General features: G+C 39.0%; 2 protein-coding genes across 6 annotated transcripts in view; both read left to right on the top strand.

The window, feature by feature from the left end:
• The first annotated feature begins 813 nt into the window (after window positions 1-813).
• LOC113537469 (transformer-2 protein homolog beta) lies at window positions 814-8,265 on the top strand. Of its 5 annotated transcripts, none has more exons than XM_026931942.3 (8): window positions 814-972; window positions 3,683-3,822; window positions 4,234-4,381; window positions 5,188-5,376; window positions 5,481-5,596; window positions 6,681-6,809; window positions 7,548-7,621; window positions 7,880-8,265. In XM_026931942.3, the coding sequence occupies exons 1-8, from the start codon at window positions 940-942 to the stop codon at window positions 7,888-7,890; spliced, it is 840 nt and encodes a 279-aa protein (XP_026787743.3). In that variant the 5' UTR covers window positions 814-939; the 3' UTR covers window positions 7,891-8,265. The 5 variants fall into 5 exon arrangements, with proteins under 5 accessions (XP_026787743.3, XP_053086061.1, XP_053086062.1 ...); XM_053230086.1 differs by having other exon boundaries at window positions 824-972; window positions 3,127-3,822; XM_053230087.1 differs by having other exon boundaries at window positions 836-1,998; window positions 3,127-3,822.
• Window positions 8,266-10,958: 2,693 nt separating this feature from the next.
• igf2bp2b (insulin-like growth factor 2 mRNA binding protein 2b) overlaps window positions 10,959-16,716 on the top strand; it is a 54,008-nt gene continuing 48,250 nt past the window's right edge. The window contains exons 1-2 of the mRNA XM_053229754.1: window positions 10,959-11,492; window positions 12,826-12,886. Of these exons, the coding sequence (XP_053085729.1) occupies window positions 11,315-11,492; window positions 12,826-12,886 (239 nt within the window). The 5' untranslated portion in view covers window positions 10,959-11,314. The remainder of the gene's footprint in view (window positions 11,493-12,825; window positions 12,887-16,716) is intronic.

Raw genomic sequence — 16,716 nt, 5'->3', positions numbered from 1 at the left:
CCAAAAGGAAAGATTCGAGAGATTCAAGATCTTTATTGCCATATGTACTTTGGTACAATGAAATTCTTATTTTGTTTCTTACTCACAAGAAAGAGGGGTAGAAGAGCAACAAATAATAAATTACAAAGACAATAAAATACAATAATAATAATAATAATAAGGAACAAGGCTGGAAGAATAATAAAAATAAACAATACAGGAAACAGGAGGAAAGAAGGAGAAGGAAAAAATAAGGCTGGAAGAAGGAAGAAAGAGCCAGAAAAATGAGAGAAAGCCAGTAAGTAAGAGAAACAAGGGATGGAAGGCAGGAAAAAAAAAAAAAAAGAAAAGCAGGAAGGAGTGAGGAAGGAAGGAAGGAAGGAAGGAAGAGGGAAAAAGAAACATAGGAAAGAAGAAATAATGAGAAAGGGAGGAAGGAAGGAAAGAAGGAAGGAAGACAAGAAAGAAGAATGAAGGAGAAAGAAAAGAGAGACGCAGACAGGAAGGAAGGAGTGAGGGAAAAGGAATGAGCACAAAAACGACCTGAAGAAAGAGAGACAAAAAAAAGAGTGATGAAAAGGAGAGACAAGAAAAGTAGAGAATTGGATACGGCGTGAGAAACAAACAATGAAAAGGAAAAACTAGTCCTATCCTAGTCTATAACGTACATGCGCGCTGTGTGTAATTACACGCCTGAACAGTAGATGCCAGTGTCAATCATAACAGCCGCCATTATGTCTTTCCCCTACACCCTTGGGATAAACCCGCCCTCTACGCGCTGATTGGCTCAACAAGTACCAAGCGACGTGTATTGTCCAATCAGCGAACAGTTTGTGACGCGATTTCGGGCGCGCATGCAGAAGGTGGAGCTTCAGGAAACGGTTAGCTGGCCGCTCGGCTTGTAGCGCGGAGATTATATTAAATTTTCTCTACTTGTACATTTACAGGTACAGAGCCGCCATGAGCGACAACGAGAAGGAGTTTGTGGTGAAAGTACGTAAGGATAATGATTTTTTTTGAAAATTTTATTTTAGACAACGCGTTCAGGGAAACTGCGTTAAATAATTTTAGCGTAATGTTGCTAGCTAATAAACGGAATCCATTGTGAAAGACTTTAGCATTTTAGCAAGCTAGCTAATTAGTTACATTTAATAGCTGCACAATAAGAACTCATTAATTGACTGGTTATTATTTCAGCTAACGTTTCGTTGTTGTATATTTAGCTGGTTATCAGTTAATATTCACCACAGCGCTGCGGCCTAGCGGTGCAGCTTATTAGCCTAGCTTAGCCTAGCCTAGCCTAGCTTAGCTAGCTGTTATTATGGGGTGTGAAGCGCTACAGGCCTCTCCGCGGCTCTAACTCAATAGTCGAAATCCCAATTTCGAAACCAGCTGTAACTGAGTGCACTAGATAAGGTGTGGAAGCCATTATTTTGTACACTATGTAGGATTCCTGCGTAGGGAGCTGGAGGCTGCTCGGTATTCGGCCCTGCTAACGCGCTCTGATTGAGTTACCGACAGGAACAGCGGCACAGGTTTAACTCTAAATATAACAGATAATATCAGATAAATCTTATGTTTATACAAATTTCATAAAATATTGTTAGTTCTCATCACTGTGATAGTTACCAGCCAGTAAAATATTTTTTAAAAATGGTGGATTTTGTAGGGTAGTTAATGAACACCACGTGGTTGCGCCATTTAAAGCTTTAAAATTTAACCCGCATTAAATTAAATCAAAAAAGTGTCTGTTAATCGGAGTTAAAAGCGGCTAGAATGACATTTAAACCATCCTTTAATTCTTGTTTTTGTTTTCACAGTGTTTTTTTTTTTTTAAAGTCAGATTAAATCTTTCGGTTTGGGATTGATTTTAACCTGCAGCTGACATGCTGACTTTTCCACATGACTGAATATAATATCGGGACTGTGGAAAACAGCAGAGCCTCGAAGGAAAGTGTGTGTTAATGCTAGTTTTCATTCATAAGGGAAGAAAAACCGTGTTAATAATCATTCTTAAAGGTAACAGTGCTTGCTTTTTTTTTTTTTTTTTGGCCAGTCCAAAATGGTGGACAATCAGAATTTATCCCAGATCAGATTTGCAGTTTAAAGGAAAACTCCACCCTGAAACACACTATGTAGAGTTAGAGTGAAATGTTTGGGACGTCTTTAGCAATTCCTGCACCAATTATTATTATTATTATTATTTTTTAAGTTGGTGTTTTATTTTCATTATTTTCTTGGGGTTGTATAGTTATGGGTTGTGCCGCAGTGACGTCACATGGGGACATTGTTATTGCTAGTGCAGTTACAGTGGGGTTTTCAACAATCTCAAACAAAAGTAACAGGTTAGTTTTCACCGTTAGCTCCTAAAACAACAAAGCGAGAACCTTTTTCTCTTTTTCGACAGCGTTCACTGTCATAGAAGTGGTGGAAACAGGGAACCCTGGGCTCAAAGGCCCAGAATGCAATACAGATATACAACGCAGTTACACTGAGTTACAGCAGAGACTCGGCTCAGCTAGTTAGCGATCAGTGAGATGGTGAGAACAATGGTGTCGAGGATGGTATTAGCCTGGGCGATGAAGCTTTGGAAGCTGGTCTGTTTGAGGAGGTGAGAAAGCCGGACAGACTAAAGTGCCACTGTGTCGCTCTGTTTAGGTAGATAAGCAGCCAGGGCTGAATCCCACTGGACAGGACAGTGTTGACCATGTTAGCAATAGACCAACATATCGATGGTTTATGTTGAAACTTGTGTTTTTAACTCATGTTAAAAAGAAAAAGTAATGTCAGAGCTTCTTTAGAAAACAAATGTGTCCTTGAAGGTTAATATTAAAGTCATTCAGGGTGGATTTTTCCTTTAATCAGAGGTAAATTGGGTGGTCCAGCATAACTTGGGTTAAAATAAAGCATTACTGCGTTACTGTTTTAGATAAGTGACTCATTTGATCTGCTGTAACATTTTATGAATATATTTTAGATAGTCTAACATTTAATTTGTAAACTTCGTATATTGGCCTATATCATCGTCTCTCAGTGGACTTTATTTATTTTATTTTATTATTATTTTTTTTTTTGTAAACTAATGTTACATTTTCACCCACATGCCTACTACACAGACTTTACCCTTTTCTTGTTTTTCCTATTAAGGTTAAGATGGGAAGAATGAAAAAGGTGGCCGAAGTCGAATGTTGTTTAAATGAGGCTGAATTTTGCGAGTGCATGCTAATTCTGTGTGGCCAGAAGTTCTGAGAAGTTCCCCTCATGTAGAGTGTTGTCACTTTGGAAGCAATGAATGGTTCAAGATGAAGTACAGAAGTCAGAATAAGAAACAGAAGAAAGAAGAACAGAATGTTGGTTGAAGTTATGAAGTTAATCTCAGAAGTGTTCGGGTGGATAAGATGAAAGAGGGCTAAGTAATGTGCATTAGTCTGTTTTTGTCTGAATATCAACTCTCTTTCATTAAAGTTTGCATGCTACTCTTTCTGTCATAAAGACAACGCATTGTAAACGATATCCTAATGTTAGTCGGTGTTTTGTTTAAAAAAAAAAATCCTTCATGATGCAATGGATTTAAAACCGACTCCAGCTTTAACAAGTCTGTTTGTCAACATGATTACCCAATAAGAGGTCTGGGGTCATGACTTGATGCATGGGAAGTTCTCGCTCTGTTTCTGTTGTGCTCATTTGGTTTGGATTCGCGCAGGAGTCCCGTTCTCGGAGTGTGAGTCCCAGAGGCTCCGTGAAGTCGAACAGCAACTCGCCGGGAAGATCTAAGGATGGTTCCCACCGCTCCCGCTCCAGATCCAAATCTCGCTCCAGGTCCAGGTCAAAGTCCAGGTCCAGGTAAGGATTTTATTAATTATTTTTTTTTTTTTACATCTGCTGAAATCTCACATCTGTCTTTTAGTGAAGTGCAATTGTGTTGACGGGCAAAGCACGGTGCTGAACATCAACCTTTAATGTCTTTCAGTATGTAGGCTGTACTTAAGTTTAATTTTTTAAAATTAAATATTTTGCATTCTCATTTGACGAGACAAGTTAATTGATTTGTTCATGATTGTGTCAGTAATGAATGTAAAGACCTAGTGGACACACTATTGTGATTCATCAGCTTTATAAATCGAGTGTTTAACGTTAACTGCTACATGAAAAATGCAGATACATATTTTTCAGAGGGAGATGTGCATTTTTATTTTAATTTTTTTGAAGAACGTATGCTTTTTTTTTTTTTTTTTTTCTCCCCTCCCCCCATAGGTCCCGTTCCCACCGGAGCTCTCGCCGTCGTCACTCCCGCTCACGCTCTCGAAGGCGCCACTCGCGTAGCCGCTCATACAGCCGCGAGTACCGACGCAGCCGCAGCCACTCGCCCATGTCCAATCGCAGACGGCACGTTGGCAACCGGGTACGAACCTTCTGTGTCATGCATACACAAAGAGATCACTATCATACTACACTTCCTCATATCACACACTCCCAGCTCCTTTTGTATTACACAACACACCCAACAGAAGAAATATTTGGAACGGCAAGTTTTCGCTTGGGAATAGCTGATGTTTTTGTGGTTTTGACAAAAGTTTGGAGCCCTACTTAAAACTGCAATAAGTTTAATAAAGATTATCGATTTCTCAAGAGCAAACAGTAGAAACAAACGCTAATAGCTTGTAACGTGGCTTTAAAACAAATAAATGGCGTGAACTCTGAAACTAAAGCAGATGTAAGCTTCAGGGATTCGGGTGGCGTGGTGGAGCAGTGGGTAGCATTGCCACTTCGAGCGAATGAGTGAACCTGAGTGGAGCGGCGGTCTAAGATTTTTACTTCGTCATCCAGAGAGTGAATCCGAAAAGCATAGTTGCACGCACACAATCTCCAAGAATTAAATCTGTCTAGTGGCCAAAAGTTTTTGGTGGTTTAAAATAACAAGACATGGAGATAAATGTGGTGATAAAAAAGTGTAGAAACACGAACAGGTGTGATTTCCATCGAGGCTGGGATGCTGCCAAAACCTTAGTATCAACTGATTTTATTTGTCTTAGAATATCGGCCAGATATTTACCTTATTTGGGGAGAACTGGTTCTCAGACCTATGTGAAAGTGACTACTTTTTTTTTTTTTTTTTTTTTTTTTTTTTTTTTTAAATTAAGCTGTCTTCATTTGAATGCTCTTGGTGAGGTAATAAAATTCCAGTGCGTCTTTGCTTTTGTCTTGTAGGCGAACCCTGCCCCCAACTGCTGCCTGGGTGTGTTCGGCCTGAGCCTGTACACCACAGAGCGAGACCTGAGAGAAGTGTTCTCCAAATACGGCCCCCTCGCCAACGTCAACATTGTCTACGACCAGCAGTCTCGCCGCTCACGAGGCTTCGCCTTCGTCTACTTCGAGAACAGTGAGGACTCCAAGGAGGTGTGTGCGTGTGGAGTGTGTTCCAGATGCACAAAAACAGATGCACAGTTCTGTCTGTCACTCAAAACGTTTTTCTAAAATGTTCTTCTGTGTTACGTTTTCAGGCTAAAGAGCAAGCTAATGGCATGGAGCTGGACGGCCGGCGTATCAGAGTGGACTTTTCCATCACCAAGAGACCACACACACCCACACCTGGGATTTACATGGGACGGCCCACCTAGTGAGTGTACATTACACATGTTTCACACTGATCTAGGACAGGATCCTCAATTTAACTGTGTCATGAGAGGCAGTTTCTGCAGCAGTAGTGACATCAGCTCTATTTTTAATGGAACAGTTTTAATGATGAGCGCTTTGCTGTCTGGGGTGAACAGCAATTGTTTTTAAAAAAAAAATAAAAATTCGACAAACCTTTCCTTTCACAAACTGACCTCATGCCCTCTGCTGAAATTATTGCTGCGTTCATGGTGCCTTGTAATTGGTAATTTTCACGTTATGATGTCATTTCCTATCCGTTCAATGTGCAAAGTGAGGGGGGAAAAAAGCATGCACACTTCCACAAAAGCATGTCTTTTGTTTGTGCTGTGAGAGCACATACAGTTCATAAAAAGCCTGGAGTGACTATTGGTACCGTTCTGCTATAGTGCGCTTCAGACAGTTGCGCAACATTTTGGACTGAAGATGCAGTACAGCAGACTATATCGAGTAGCATTAGCAACAAACTAACAAGACCAGCTAACATTAGCTATGAGTCATGACGTTAACACTGATGATTACTTTGTCAAAACGGAATGTAGTAAGGTCAATGTTATAGATTTAATCAAGTAATCTGGCTGTATATTAATTGAGCTACAGTCGATACGGCTGTAAACTACATTAGAAGTAGAGGAGGAGTTCTTTACACTGTTCAGTGTGCGTTTTGGTATGATGTCACTCCATAAACGTGGAAGCCTGGTAGTTGAGAACACTGCACCAAGTTGACGAGTTGAAATCTTGAGTGGAGGGGGTGTTTTCTGTGGAGATGGGGAAATACAAGTTGCAGCCTAGCCTCAACTGCAGCACATGTATGTGTTATGAGTTGACTTAAGGAAAAGAGACCGGGCTGAGCTTTGTTCCACCTGGGGGTGGAGCTGATTTCCAGGCCGGACAAATGTATATAGTATAACAGTGGTGGTTTTTTTTTTTTTTTTTTTTTTTAAATAATAAAGTAAAAAACTTCTAGATTAGGTGAGTAAATTTACACCTGTATGTTGATCCTCTTCATCCTTTTCTCTCCACTTTTTCCTTTCTTCACGTGCGAACAGTGGAGGTGGTGGAGGAAGACCCAGCACATCCTCCAGTCGCTCCAGAGACTATTATGATCGGGGCTATGACCGTGGCTATGATCGAGGATACGACCGCTATGACGATCGGGAGTACTACAAATCCTACAGGTCAGTGAGTGCAGCAGCACGGCATTAGTGTTTGTGTAGCATTGAAGAAACCTTCATATTTATTACTGTATTCCTGATTTTGGTACGGTCTGAGAATCATACTGATATTAAAGTCTGACATACTTGGTGTGGGTGAAATGGTCAGATGTCCACATAATTTTGGCCATATAGTGTATTTCAGTCAGACTTGTGCTTGTATACGGATAGTGGTGATATTGATGAACCAAGATGATCATGAATGATACAAGGAGGCTGTTGTCACTCTGCTTACTCTCTGTAAATGGACCAAACATGAGTGCATATACACTTGGCTCTTCTGATTACAAATAATCCTGTAATGTTTAATACTAGTTGCTCTATGCTATGATGTATACTAAACATCCTTAAAGTTGGTATGATGTAGCAAAGTCTCCTAAACTGAAATACCAGAATGTACATTTTGATGTTTCCACTCTTTTAATGTCAGTCTTGTTATTCTATAAAAAAGTAAATTTAGATCACTATGACATTCAGTTATTTCTTCACTTTCAAGAATTGGAAAAACCCAATATTCAGAGTGAAAGAGTGTGGCTTGTGTTTAACACAGGCCAAGTTCAGGTTGATCAAGAAGTTCTCTGACAAATTAAAGTTGTTAGTGTTTAATTTATCGTTTAATTTGTGAAGCACATTTGGATTTATATAGCTTAGTATATATAGTCCTGTGCTGACCTCTGACCTTTAAACTCTGTGTTCATGTAGGCGCAGGTCTCCTTCACCATATTACGGTCGTGGAGGATACAGATCCCGGTCCCGCTCGCGGTCCTACTCCCCACGTATGTACAACCAGTGTGTGTGATGAAATATTTTTATTTATCAGACAATTATGTGACCCTTTTAAGCTGTTGCGCTCAGCAGAAACGAACATAGGAAAGAATGTGGTGAATATTCTTGAGCAAATAGTCAGCCGTGAGTCGTCTGGTCTTGAAAATGTGTGACTCACGAGACGCGTGCATTTTCCTCACATGCCTCTGTCACTGCTGGAATTTGTCCAAGGGTTTTATCCTAATGTTAATGTCTGTCTACTCTGACAGGGCGCTACTGAGGAGTTACTGTATCTAATCGATGGAGGGGATTGTGTGCTCGTGGATGAAGAATAATGGAAGGATAGGAGTTTTAAGTTTTGTGTGGTGTGTTTTTTTTTTTTTTTTTTTTTTTTTTTTTTTTTTTGTCTTTGTTTTTTTTTTTACTTTTTGTGTATTTTAAATGCCATGCATGTTGATTTAATAGTCTTTGTTTGTGATAAGCTGTGCTTCTTCTACTTGTGTTAGATTGGCTACAAGCCACATTTGATGTTTAGCTTGAGGGGGTGTGTTATGTTGCAATACACCAGTGTGTCCCAGTCTAAATCTAAACAGCTGGGAAATCAGATGTAAATGCATATGTTGTCAATATCCAAGAAATAAACAGTATTTTACAACCGTCATGTCCTCTTCCTTTCCTCTTGGGTCGGTCAGTTACAGTGCCCACATGAGAGATCTAATATCTATCAGTAGTTCAGTAATGAAACTTAGAGTTGAGCAAAACATTTTTATCAGGAGGTCTCAACAGTGACATAATGATGTGAGGTGAACTATTGTGTATACACATATACACACGAGTGTAACAGATAGAAACCACTAATGCAGCTGTTTAATTTTTTATATGATTCATACCAAATGTTTCTATATATGATTCATATCAATACCAAACATGATAAACAGAAATGTTGTAGGGTTAACACTTGTAGGGAAACATGGTCTTACCTGTAGGTTTGATCTAGGATTGCAGGGTGTTTCACCTGATACAGCTGTCACTAATAAGCTGCTTGAATCTGCAGTCTGGGTTAGAAAGAATTCAGCCCTAGAGTTGCTTATTCATGTCATTCTTTTTTTTTTTTAATTTTTTTTTTTATTATTATTAATGACCATTGGTGGTCCAAGATAATCTGCTTTAAGATTTTCATTAACAGCCGATAATCTGATCTGGATGAAACCACTGGACTAACTGTGTTGGTGTCACTGCTCTGCTCAGAAATGGTATATCACACCATCAGATATCATCTCTGGTGGTCCCTTTACACTAAGAAACAGTGCAGGGGGAGGCAACACATTGTAGTCCAGACATTTCTCAGTACAGTCACTAATCGTACACCTACAAAGTGTCTGTCTGTATCTGGTGTATGAATCAGTATTGCACTTTTCCACTTTTTTCCTTCTGATGGCCTTCCAGTGAAGACGAAACAGTGAGCCATCCGGGAGACACTTCCAAAGCATCCACAATTTTGTGATTGCCAGAAATCATTAAACAATCAAAGATGACTAAACATAGACTGTCTGACTGCAAGACACAACAACTACTGGTACAATCACAGAGATGTCTATCTGAATGTGACTTAAAATAGAAGTGCACCATTGAGACAGAAGTCAACAGACAGAAATCAACTCAGAGTAACATCAGGAATCACTGGAGTTATCCCAGGGAGCGAAATACAAGGTGTCTTTCGATAGATACAAAATTATATATATATATATATATATATATATATATATATATATATATATATATATATATATGCGTGTGTATATATATATATATATATATATTTAATTTTGTATCTATTATATATTTATACTTATTTATATATTTTTTCCTTACAGGTGAAAAATTGCTTGAAAGGGTAGAGGGTAATGATTTGCCATGACACTTTGCCATGCCAGTGTGGTTTCTAAAAACTGGCTGAATAATCAGTGTATCGAACAACATCGTTTCTTCTTCCTGTTATATTTTATTCCTCCAGAGTTGGGGAAATGCCGTAAACCCACAGCAGCATGTATTGGTGCGTAGCTGTGGCCTGCACTAAAAATATCTTACACAGCCCTAATTTGCAGTTTCTGGGTTTGACTAAATAGTTCTTTATTACATTTCATTTGTCTAAGTCATGATAGTCCTCTACAGATCAAACTAGAGAGACCAGTAATGGCTACATTCCAACCTGAAGGTGCAGTACTGCATTAAATATGTCAAAGTGGAGAAAACTGCTTAAACCTACTGTGATAACTGTAACAAAAAAACAAGCTAGTGCACTGAGTTATATATATATATATATATATATATATATATATATATATATATATATATATATATATATATATAGGCTGTTGGTATCATCCGCTTGTTTTACTGGAGCCAAGTATGGAAGAGGTGTGTCCACTAGCACACTTTCTCCTTCCTGCTACATTTTATCCCTCCCTTTCTCCAGAAATGGGGAGCACTGTAAGCTCCAAGGCGAGTTTGGTGCTCTACACTAGGCCTGTATACGAGCCTAGCTGTGCACAACATGGCTGATCTTTCTCAGGCAGCCTGTACGTACTTCCCTGAAGTGAGCTCATGTAAATAGGCATCTTGGCATAAACCTTGTCTTTAATAGGCCTACATCATGGTGTGGACTATTCCGTAGTGCAAGATTGCATCTCGGGCTTCCTACATTACCCAGAATGCATTACGCAAGTACGTAATACAATCATTACTATGATGCGCTTTCCAGTTAGTGTTAAAAAAAAAAAAATCACAGCCCACCCTCAAAGCAAAGCGGCTGCAGCCATTTAAAAAATTAGGTTCACCTCCAGCATGCATTTTTTTTCTTGGTGTCTAAACTAAAGGACATGTTTACACATTTGTGTGTGTGTGTGTGTGTGTGTGGCACTGTTGTTTTTAGTAGCAATAAAAAAAAACAATGAGTGCCATCCCAAACCCAACCCAAATAATATGTCAGTATAGAAACAAACATGATTACCATGGCAGCAGTTGTGTATACGTGTGTGTGTGTGTCTGTGTTTTTAGGCAGCCTGTTTTTTTTGTTTGGTTTTGTTTTGCTTTGTTTTTAAGGAGCTTTGCTATAGGATCCAGGTGTGTTAGAGGTGTGTCCATCAGCACGCTGCTCTTCTTCCTGCTGGCTTTTATTGTCGCTCTGCAGGTCGGGTCTGATTGAATGACTGTAATAGAAAGGCATCTGATTCTCGGCGCGCGAGCTTTTTATCCAATAGGCGGTGCTTATCCGGAGTGACGTTGGGACATTTCTTTCTTTTTCCTTTTTTTTTTTTTTTCTTTAAAAAAAAAAAAAAAAAAAAAAAAAAGCTTTTAGTCAAGTGATTTACACAGGGAGAGAAGTTGATGCCGGGGGTCCTACCGACCGGAACCGAGTCTTCATTACTGATCATTTTATCAGTTCATTTCCTTCTGGGGATTTGTTCTGTCGCACCTCCACAGCCTTAAATCGCGTGTTTGTGTTTGTGTGAGTGTGTGTGAGTGAGTGTGTGAGAGAGTGAGTGAGTGTGAGTGAGTGTGTGAGAGTGAGTGTGTGTGTATGTGAGAGTGTGACTGAGTGTGTGAGTGTGTGTGCGGCGCGTGTTTTTCTTTCTTTCTTTCCTTTTTTTTGTTGCTGTTGTTGTTGTTGCTGCTGCTGTTAATTTCCGCTCGGTGTTTGGATCATGAATAAACTGTACGTGGGGAACCTGAGTCCCTCGGTCACAGTGGAAGACCTGAAGCGGCTGTTCGGCGAGCGCCAGCTGCCCGTCAGCGACCGGACCGTCTTACTCAAGTCCGGTTACGCTTTCGTTGATTTCCCTGACCAGAAGTGGGCCATAAAAGCCATTGAAACGCTGTCAGGTAAGCGCGTTTTTTTTCCATGTATTTATTTATTTATGTATTTATGTATTTATTCTATTAAAAAAAAGTGACACCTGAATACCTTCTTGACCTAACCTTTTAGTTTGAACATGAACTGAAAATGTAGGTTAAACACACACCAGACACACACACACACACACACATAGAGACACACACTCACATATCTATATCTATTTCTACATCTATGCATATGCATATATACACATATACATATGCATATAGACCCACGAGCATGGAACGCTTGCTGGTCCAGCGCGCGCTGTTACAGCAGCTATATCCTCATGCTTATCTGTTCAAATCTGACATGATGCACACAAGTTCACTTCAATTGTCTCAGGATTAACACCCAGACCCGAAGGCATGAGAGTAGTCGTATGCCCTGCTTCCAGTTGTTGATGTTTTTGTTTTGTTTTTGTGTGTTGCTGTTGTTATTGTTTTTTTTTTTTTCTTCTTCTTTCTTTCTTTTGGCTACACGTTGCTCTCGAGCTGCTCTGTTTGAGTAAAGTGCTCGTGCGCCGCGTGCATGGCATCGCTTATTTTTTCGGTCATTTTTTGTCGCGAATTTTCTGCGGCGAGCTCGCAGGGAAAAACCCCCCGGCCACGGTACGGACTCGTAGCCCCAACGCCCAGCTAGGTTTCTACGAGGTGGCCTGGCTCTAGGTGATGTCCAAGTGACGGAAAGCGGCGAGAAACGGACGGTGAGGTTTTATGAGGGGCGGCGAGGGCGAGTGTCAAAGTGAGCGGCGTGCTGCTTATTGTAGGCCCATCTAAATGAACCCAGTGCACCTCTGCACTTCTGTAAAAAAAAAAAAAAAAAAACACCTCACAACCTCCTTTAAAAAAAAAAAAGATGTCCTGATCACAAAGCTGTCACAACATCTATCAAGCCTGCTATATTTTTGTTCCAGGCTAATAGGCTAAGTTAGATTTAGGACTGGATGTACTACTTGTAGACTCCATGCTTCCTTCTGAAGCAGTGAATTGACGCCTAGGAGAAGCAAAGCGTGGCCCACTTCTGCATGATTTCTTTTTTAATAGGTTTGTCCAGCCGTCTCATTTCCTCCAAACATCAATAGATGTGGGATTTAAAGAATTATAGCCTCATAGTGTTGTTTTTCCCCTTCCTCACCTATAACCTATAACCTCTAAAACACTCCGTTTAAAACACATGCCTGCATATCTCCTCTCTGTCTCTAAGTCGTCAACACGCATTCGGATTTAATGCTCAATTAAAATGCACAAATGACACTCCGCCTCTATGCATTTGACTAAATTGCTTTATTATAGCCTATCTTTTTTTTTTCCCTCATAGGGAAAGCCGAGTTGCACGGAAAGGTGATCGAGGTTGATTATTCCGTTCCCAAAAAACTAAGGTAAATCCATTTCTTTAAGATTTCTCGATCATTGCTTATGCCTATGAGCTCGACTTCATTGTGTGCACGAGTTAGGCCTGCTCGTTCTTGTTTGTGTCCAAAATGCTGCCATTATGTAACGGGGAAAATGTTGTTTACGATGTTGCTTTTTCATGCATGTGGTAAAAAAAAAGTGTTGGCAGAATTGCTTACATTCATAACCGACTAGCTTAGACAGCTTATAAGGCTTCGTAACCTAGGCTGCATTGTTTCTGGTTTGGAAATGACACAGGCTAACCTACTACTACCACCACTACTGTTTAGTAACACTTCCTGTGGAAGTGGCCATCTTTCACTACACAACTGGCTTGGGTGAGGTGGAAACCACTGGCGCAAATGTAACAGATTCATGCTTTTAATCACCAAGATCTGTCTGCTATAATGTGATTTTTTAATTTGTTATTGATTTCCCTTGTACGTGTTTGAGATTGAGAAACAAAGCTGCCTCGTTCAGCCTTAGGCCTGCGTCTAAAACGTGAGATTTATTTATTTTTTTTATTTTTTAAAACTCACATAAATGCGTAAATAAGTCAAAATAATGTCCAATCCAAACACGTCTCCGTGGTCAGAACAGCGTTTGCTAATTTATTTTTGTAAAGAAAGTTTCCTAAAGGCGCACTCCTAGTTTGACCTTTCTGCATATTTAAAAAAAAAAGAAGAAAAGAAAAAGAAGAAAGAAAAAAAACCCACTGCAGCCTGAACTGTACCACGTGACCACCTTTACATTCCTCGCGCGCCCGCCCGCCCTATGGAAAACGCCGTAGGAAAACAGAACGTTAGGATTGCCATGGCGACGTCCAAAACCGCCCAGCCCACTAGCCTACTAAAGAGTGTGTCAAAAATAGTACCTGTGGTAGCAAAGTTGCTATAGGCTGCATACTATTTAGTATGCTAGTTACGAGGGTTTGAACGTATGTGTGTGTGTGTGTGGCCGTACCTAAGGCCGACATATTGTGCCGTTTCTTTTCTTAATGTTATGAAAATACTTCCAACAGTGTGTAGTAATTGGAGACGGGACGCAGACAAATATGACCGTTGAAAGACAGACAGGGAAAGGGTTGCCATTTTCTGGTGTAGTCAGACGAAAATCATTAGGGCCCAAGCCGAGAACTTCCTGAAGCAGAGCCAAATCAGTTCTCGGAAAGCTAGCATTATGAAGCAAGGTAAATACGTGGAGTTGGATTATACCCCGCGAAAAACAGACATTATTTGCAATAAAGGTCTATAATTGAGGCGTGTAAGCTGCAGCAAACAGCTTACAGAGTGCCATGAAGCGTTTCTCATGTTAAAAAAAAAAAAAAAAAAAAAAGAGCGCAGGCCTATAGCTGTCTAGAGAATGGGGGAGGCGACGCATAGGAACACAGCGGAGAATCCATGTAGTTTAGGCAACGACGTTCTTTACGTAGTTCACAGCCTTCTGTGTGTAGGTTACGCCAACTGAGCATAAAGAATACGCCGCGTACGTAATGTTTATTACCACAGGCTATAGGATGAGCGGATTAAACTCTTATTAACCTGAAAAGCCATTTTCACTGCGTTGCTTAATTATAGTTTCTGTTTTCCCACGGAGAACGTGTAAATATGAATTTTACCCTTTTCTACAGCAAAAGACACGCAAATGTTCTGCTTTCACAAATTTATATTAAACCTAAACACAAAATAATTAAATCCCAAACACTTTCTGAAAATCACATGTTTATCTGATTAAACTATATTACACAGGGACATGTTCACTGCTGCTTGGTCTTACTATGATTTTAAATATAGTGAAATATTGACATTAATTTAATACTTTCTTTACAGCTCAAAGCTGAATTATCCAGGATTTATTTTAAATCACTTACTCAGTGCTATTTAAAGTTAAAGCAGATACTTTATTCAAATATATATATATATAAAGACTAAATTACAATTTCTTATCATTAATAATAAATAGTAGAATATAACTGGAATAATGGAAAATGCCTTGATGTAGTCTTTGGAAGTGTTTTGATTTTCCAAACGTTCAAAAAATATATTTTATTCCAACAATATAAAAGTATTTATAAATAAGTTACCAGTAAAAATAGATATCTATAATAATATAGTAATAACATCATAATATAGATATCTATCGTTTGTAATAATTGTATATAAATAAAATTATTACTTAAAGCTTTGGTCATTGATTGATCTGAGCATTTCTGTAACAGATAAATAACATTTCATTTATTTTAATTACAGACAGATTTTAGTCCTGCGTGTCAGTAATTTATGAGGAATTCCAGAGAGATATGAGTTAGCTCTAAGTTAGCATTAGGTACTTATTTAACAGTTAAGTTAGTCAGTCCACCACCTGCTGTGTTTCAAGCTCCTCAGAAACACCAAGTTACACTAAGTTTAAAAAAAAAAAAAAAGTCGTCCCATGTTCCTTTGCTCCACGTAAGGTTGCTCGCTCACCTCACGGCTTGTTTACACTGGGAATATATCATTGTTTATTTTTATTTTTAGGGTTACACTTTAATTCACTAATTGCTGTTGTTGCTTTATAAGGACAAATAAATGTGATTAAAGTGAAGCTCCGAATGTGTTTATCAGATTTTCATGAATTCATTGTGTTACTGTCACTGAAACCGGGAAATAATTGTGTGGTTAGTTAGTCAGTGGTCGATGGTTTAGTCAGCTACAAAAATAAGTGTTAGTAGTGGAATTAGAAAGGTCAGAGGAAGATTTTGTACTTAAGCAGAGCTGTTTATTTTGGTGTGTATAAAGCATTTTATTATCTATAGTTTATTGATAATATTCATCTCAAACTTTTTTTAAAACTAATTCTGAAGGGTTGATTGTGATTGTGATTGAGTGCGTTTCTGCTGAATGAGATTATAAAAACATTTTTTACTTTTAACATTAACTTGTACGTGTTTGCAGTAAGGTTAATTGTTCATCTCGTAGTCACTTTGTTCCATTCTGCTAGTGTATGTATTCACCTTTTTTTCTGTTATATTTTTATTTATTTATTTGGATTTTATTAGCCTCTTACACCTGGCTGGATTTAATCCGTCTGTTTAGTCAATTGCTTTGCTTTAGTAATTTAATTTGAGCTCTGGTTTGATTTAACCGCAGCTCCGTTGTGCACTGACTGAAATCTGAAATGCGAGTTTAAACCAGTGCGGGTAACAGAATCATTATGAAGACACGCAGCTAGTCGTTAACGGGGCGTCCTGTAAATTCAGACACGTGGCCTCTCAGATTCTCTAAGCTCTCTGATATCTGATTGCAGTTTATTTTTATTTATCAATATGCATCTGGTGCCATAAAAATAAAACAAGTCATTTATTTTCTGAAAAAAATAAATGTAGCAGAATTTGGTAAACGCACCCCCACTGGCTTCTAAAGTGTGTAAATAAGCTAACTAGTATTATATTAGGTAAACTAAAAACACACTCCTTAAATACACTGTCATTTCCAACTTAACTAGCAAGGATAATCTGATTAAAGGGAAAGGCTAATGTGTCGATGCCTCTGTCCTTTATTATCAGTATTTTCTCCGCTTTCTTTTTTCGCAGCAGCAGCTTGGTGAGTCGCTCTCTCAATCTGGACTATTTTAAAATTTCGACTCTTTGCTATAAAATCGTCACGTCGCTGACTGACTCGTTCTTTGTCCCTCTCGCTTTTTTCACGCACCAGGAAAAATGTTTTGTGTGTGCGTGTGTGTGTGTGTGTGTGTCAAAGTGTATTGTCAAGGAGATTTAAGTTTTTTGAAGGTTTTACAGTTCAGTTTTACTTGAAAAACTCGACCGTGAGGGGAGAGA

This window comes from Pangasianodon hypophthalmus, chromosome 26 (assembly GCF_027358585.1).
Source record: "Pangasianodon hypophthalmus isolate fPanHyp1 chromosome 26, fPanHyp1.pri, whole genome shotgun sequence".
NCBI classification, from domain to species: Eukaryota; Metazoa; Chordata; class Actinopteri; order Siluriformes; family Pangasiidae; genus Pangasianodon; species Pangasianodon hypophthalmus.
Note: the sequence above shows the minus strand (reverse complement) of the source record. Positions and strands in the feature narration are given on the sequence as shown.

Excerpts from the sequence above, each read along its gene's own strand:
- LOC113537469 (XM_053230086.1), top strand. The coding sequence starts at position 3,629 with ATGGGAAGTTCTCGCTCTGTTTCTGTTGTGCTCATTTGGTTTGGATTC. Across the intron at positions 4,382-5,187 it reads GACGGCACGTTGGCAACCGG|GCGAACCCTGCCCCCAACTG; the intron begins GTACGAACCTTC and ends TTTGTCTTGTAG. Across the intron at positions 5,597-6,680 it reads TACATGGGACGGCCCACCTA|TGGAGGTGGTGGAGGAAGAC; the intron begins GTGAGTGTACAT and ends ACGTGCGAACAG.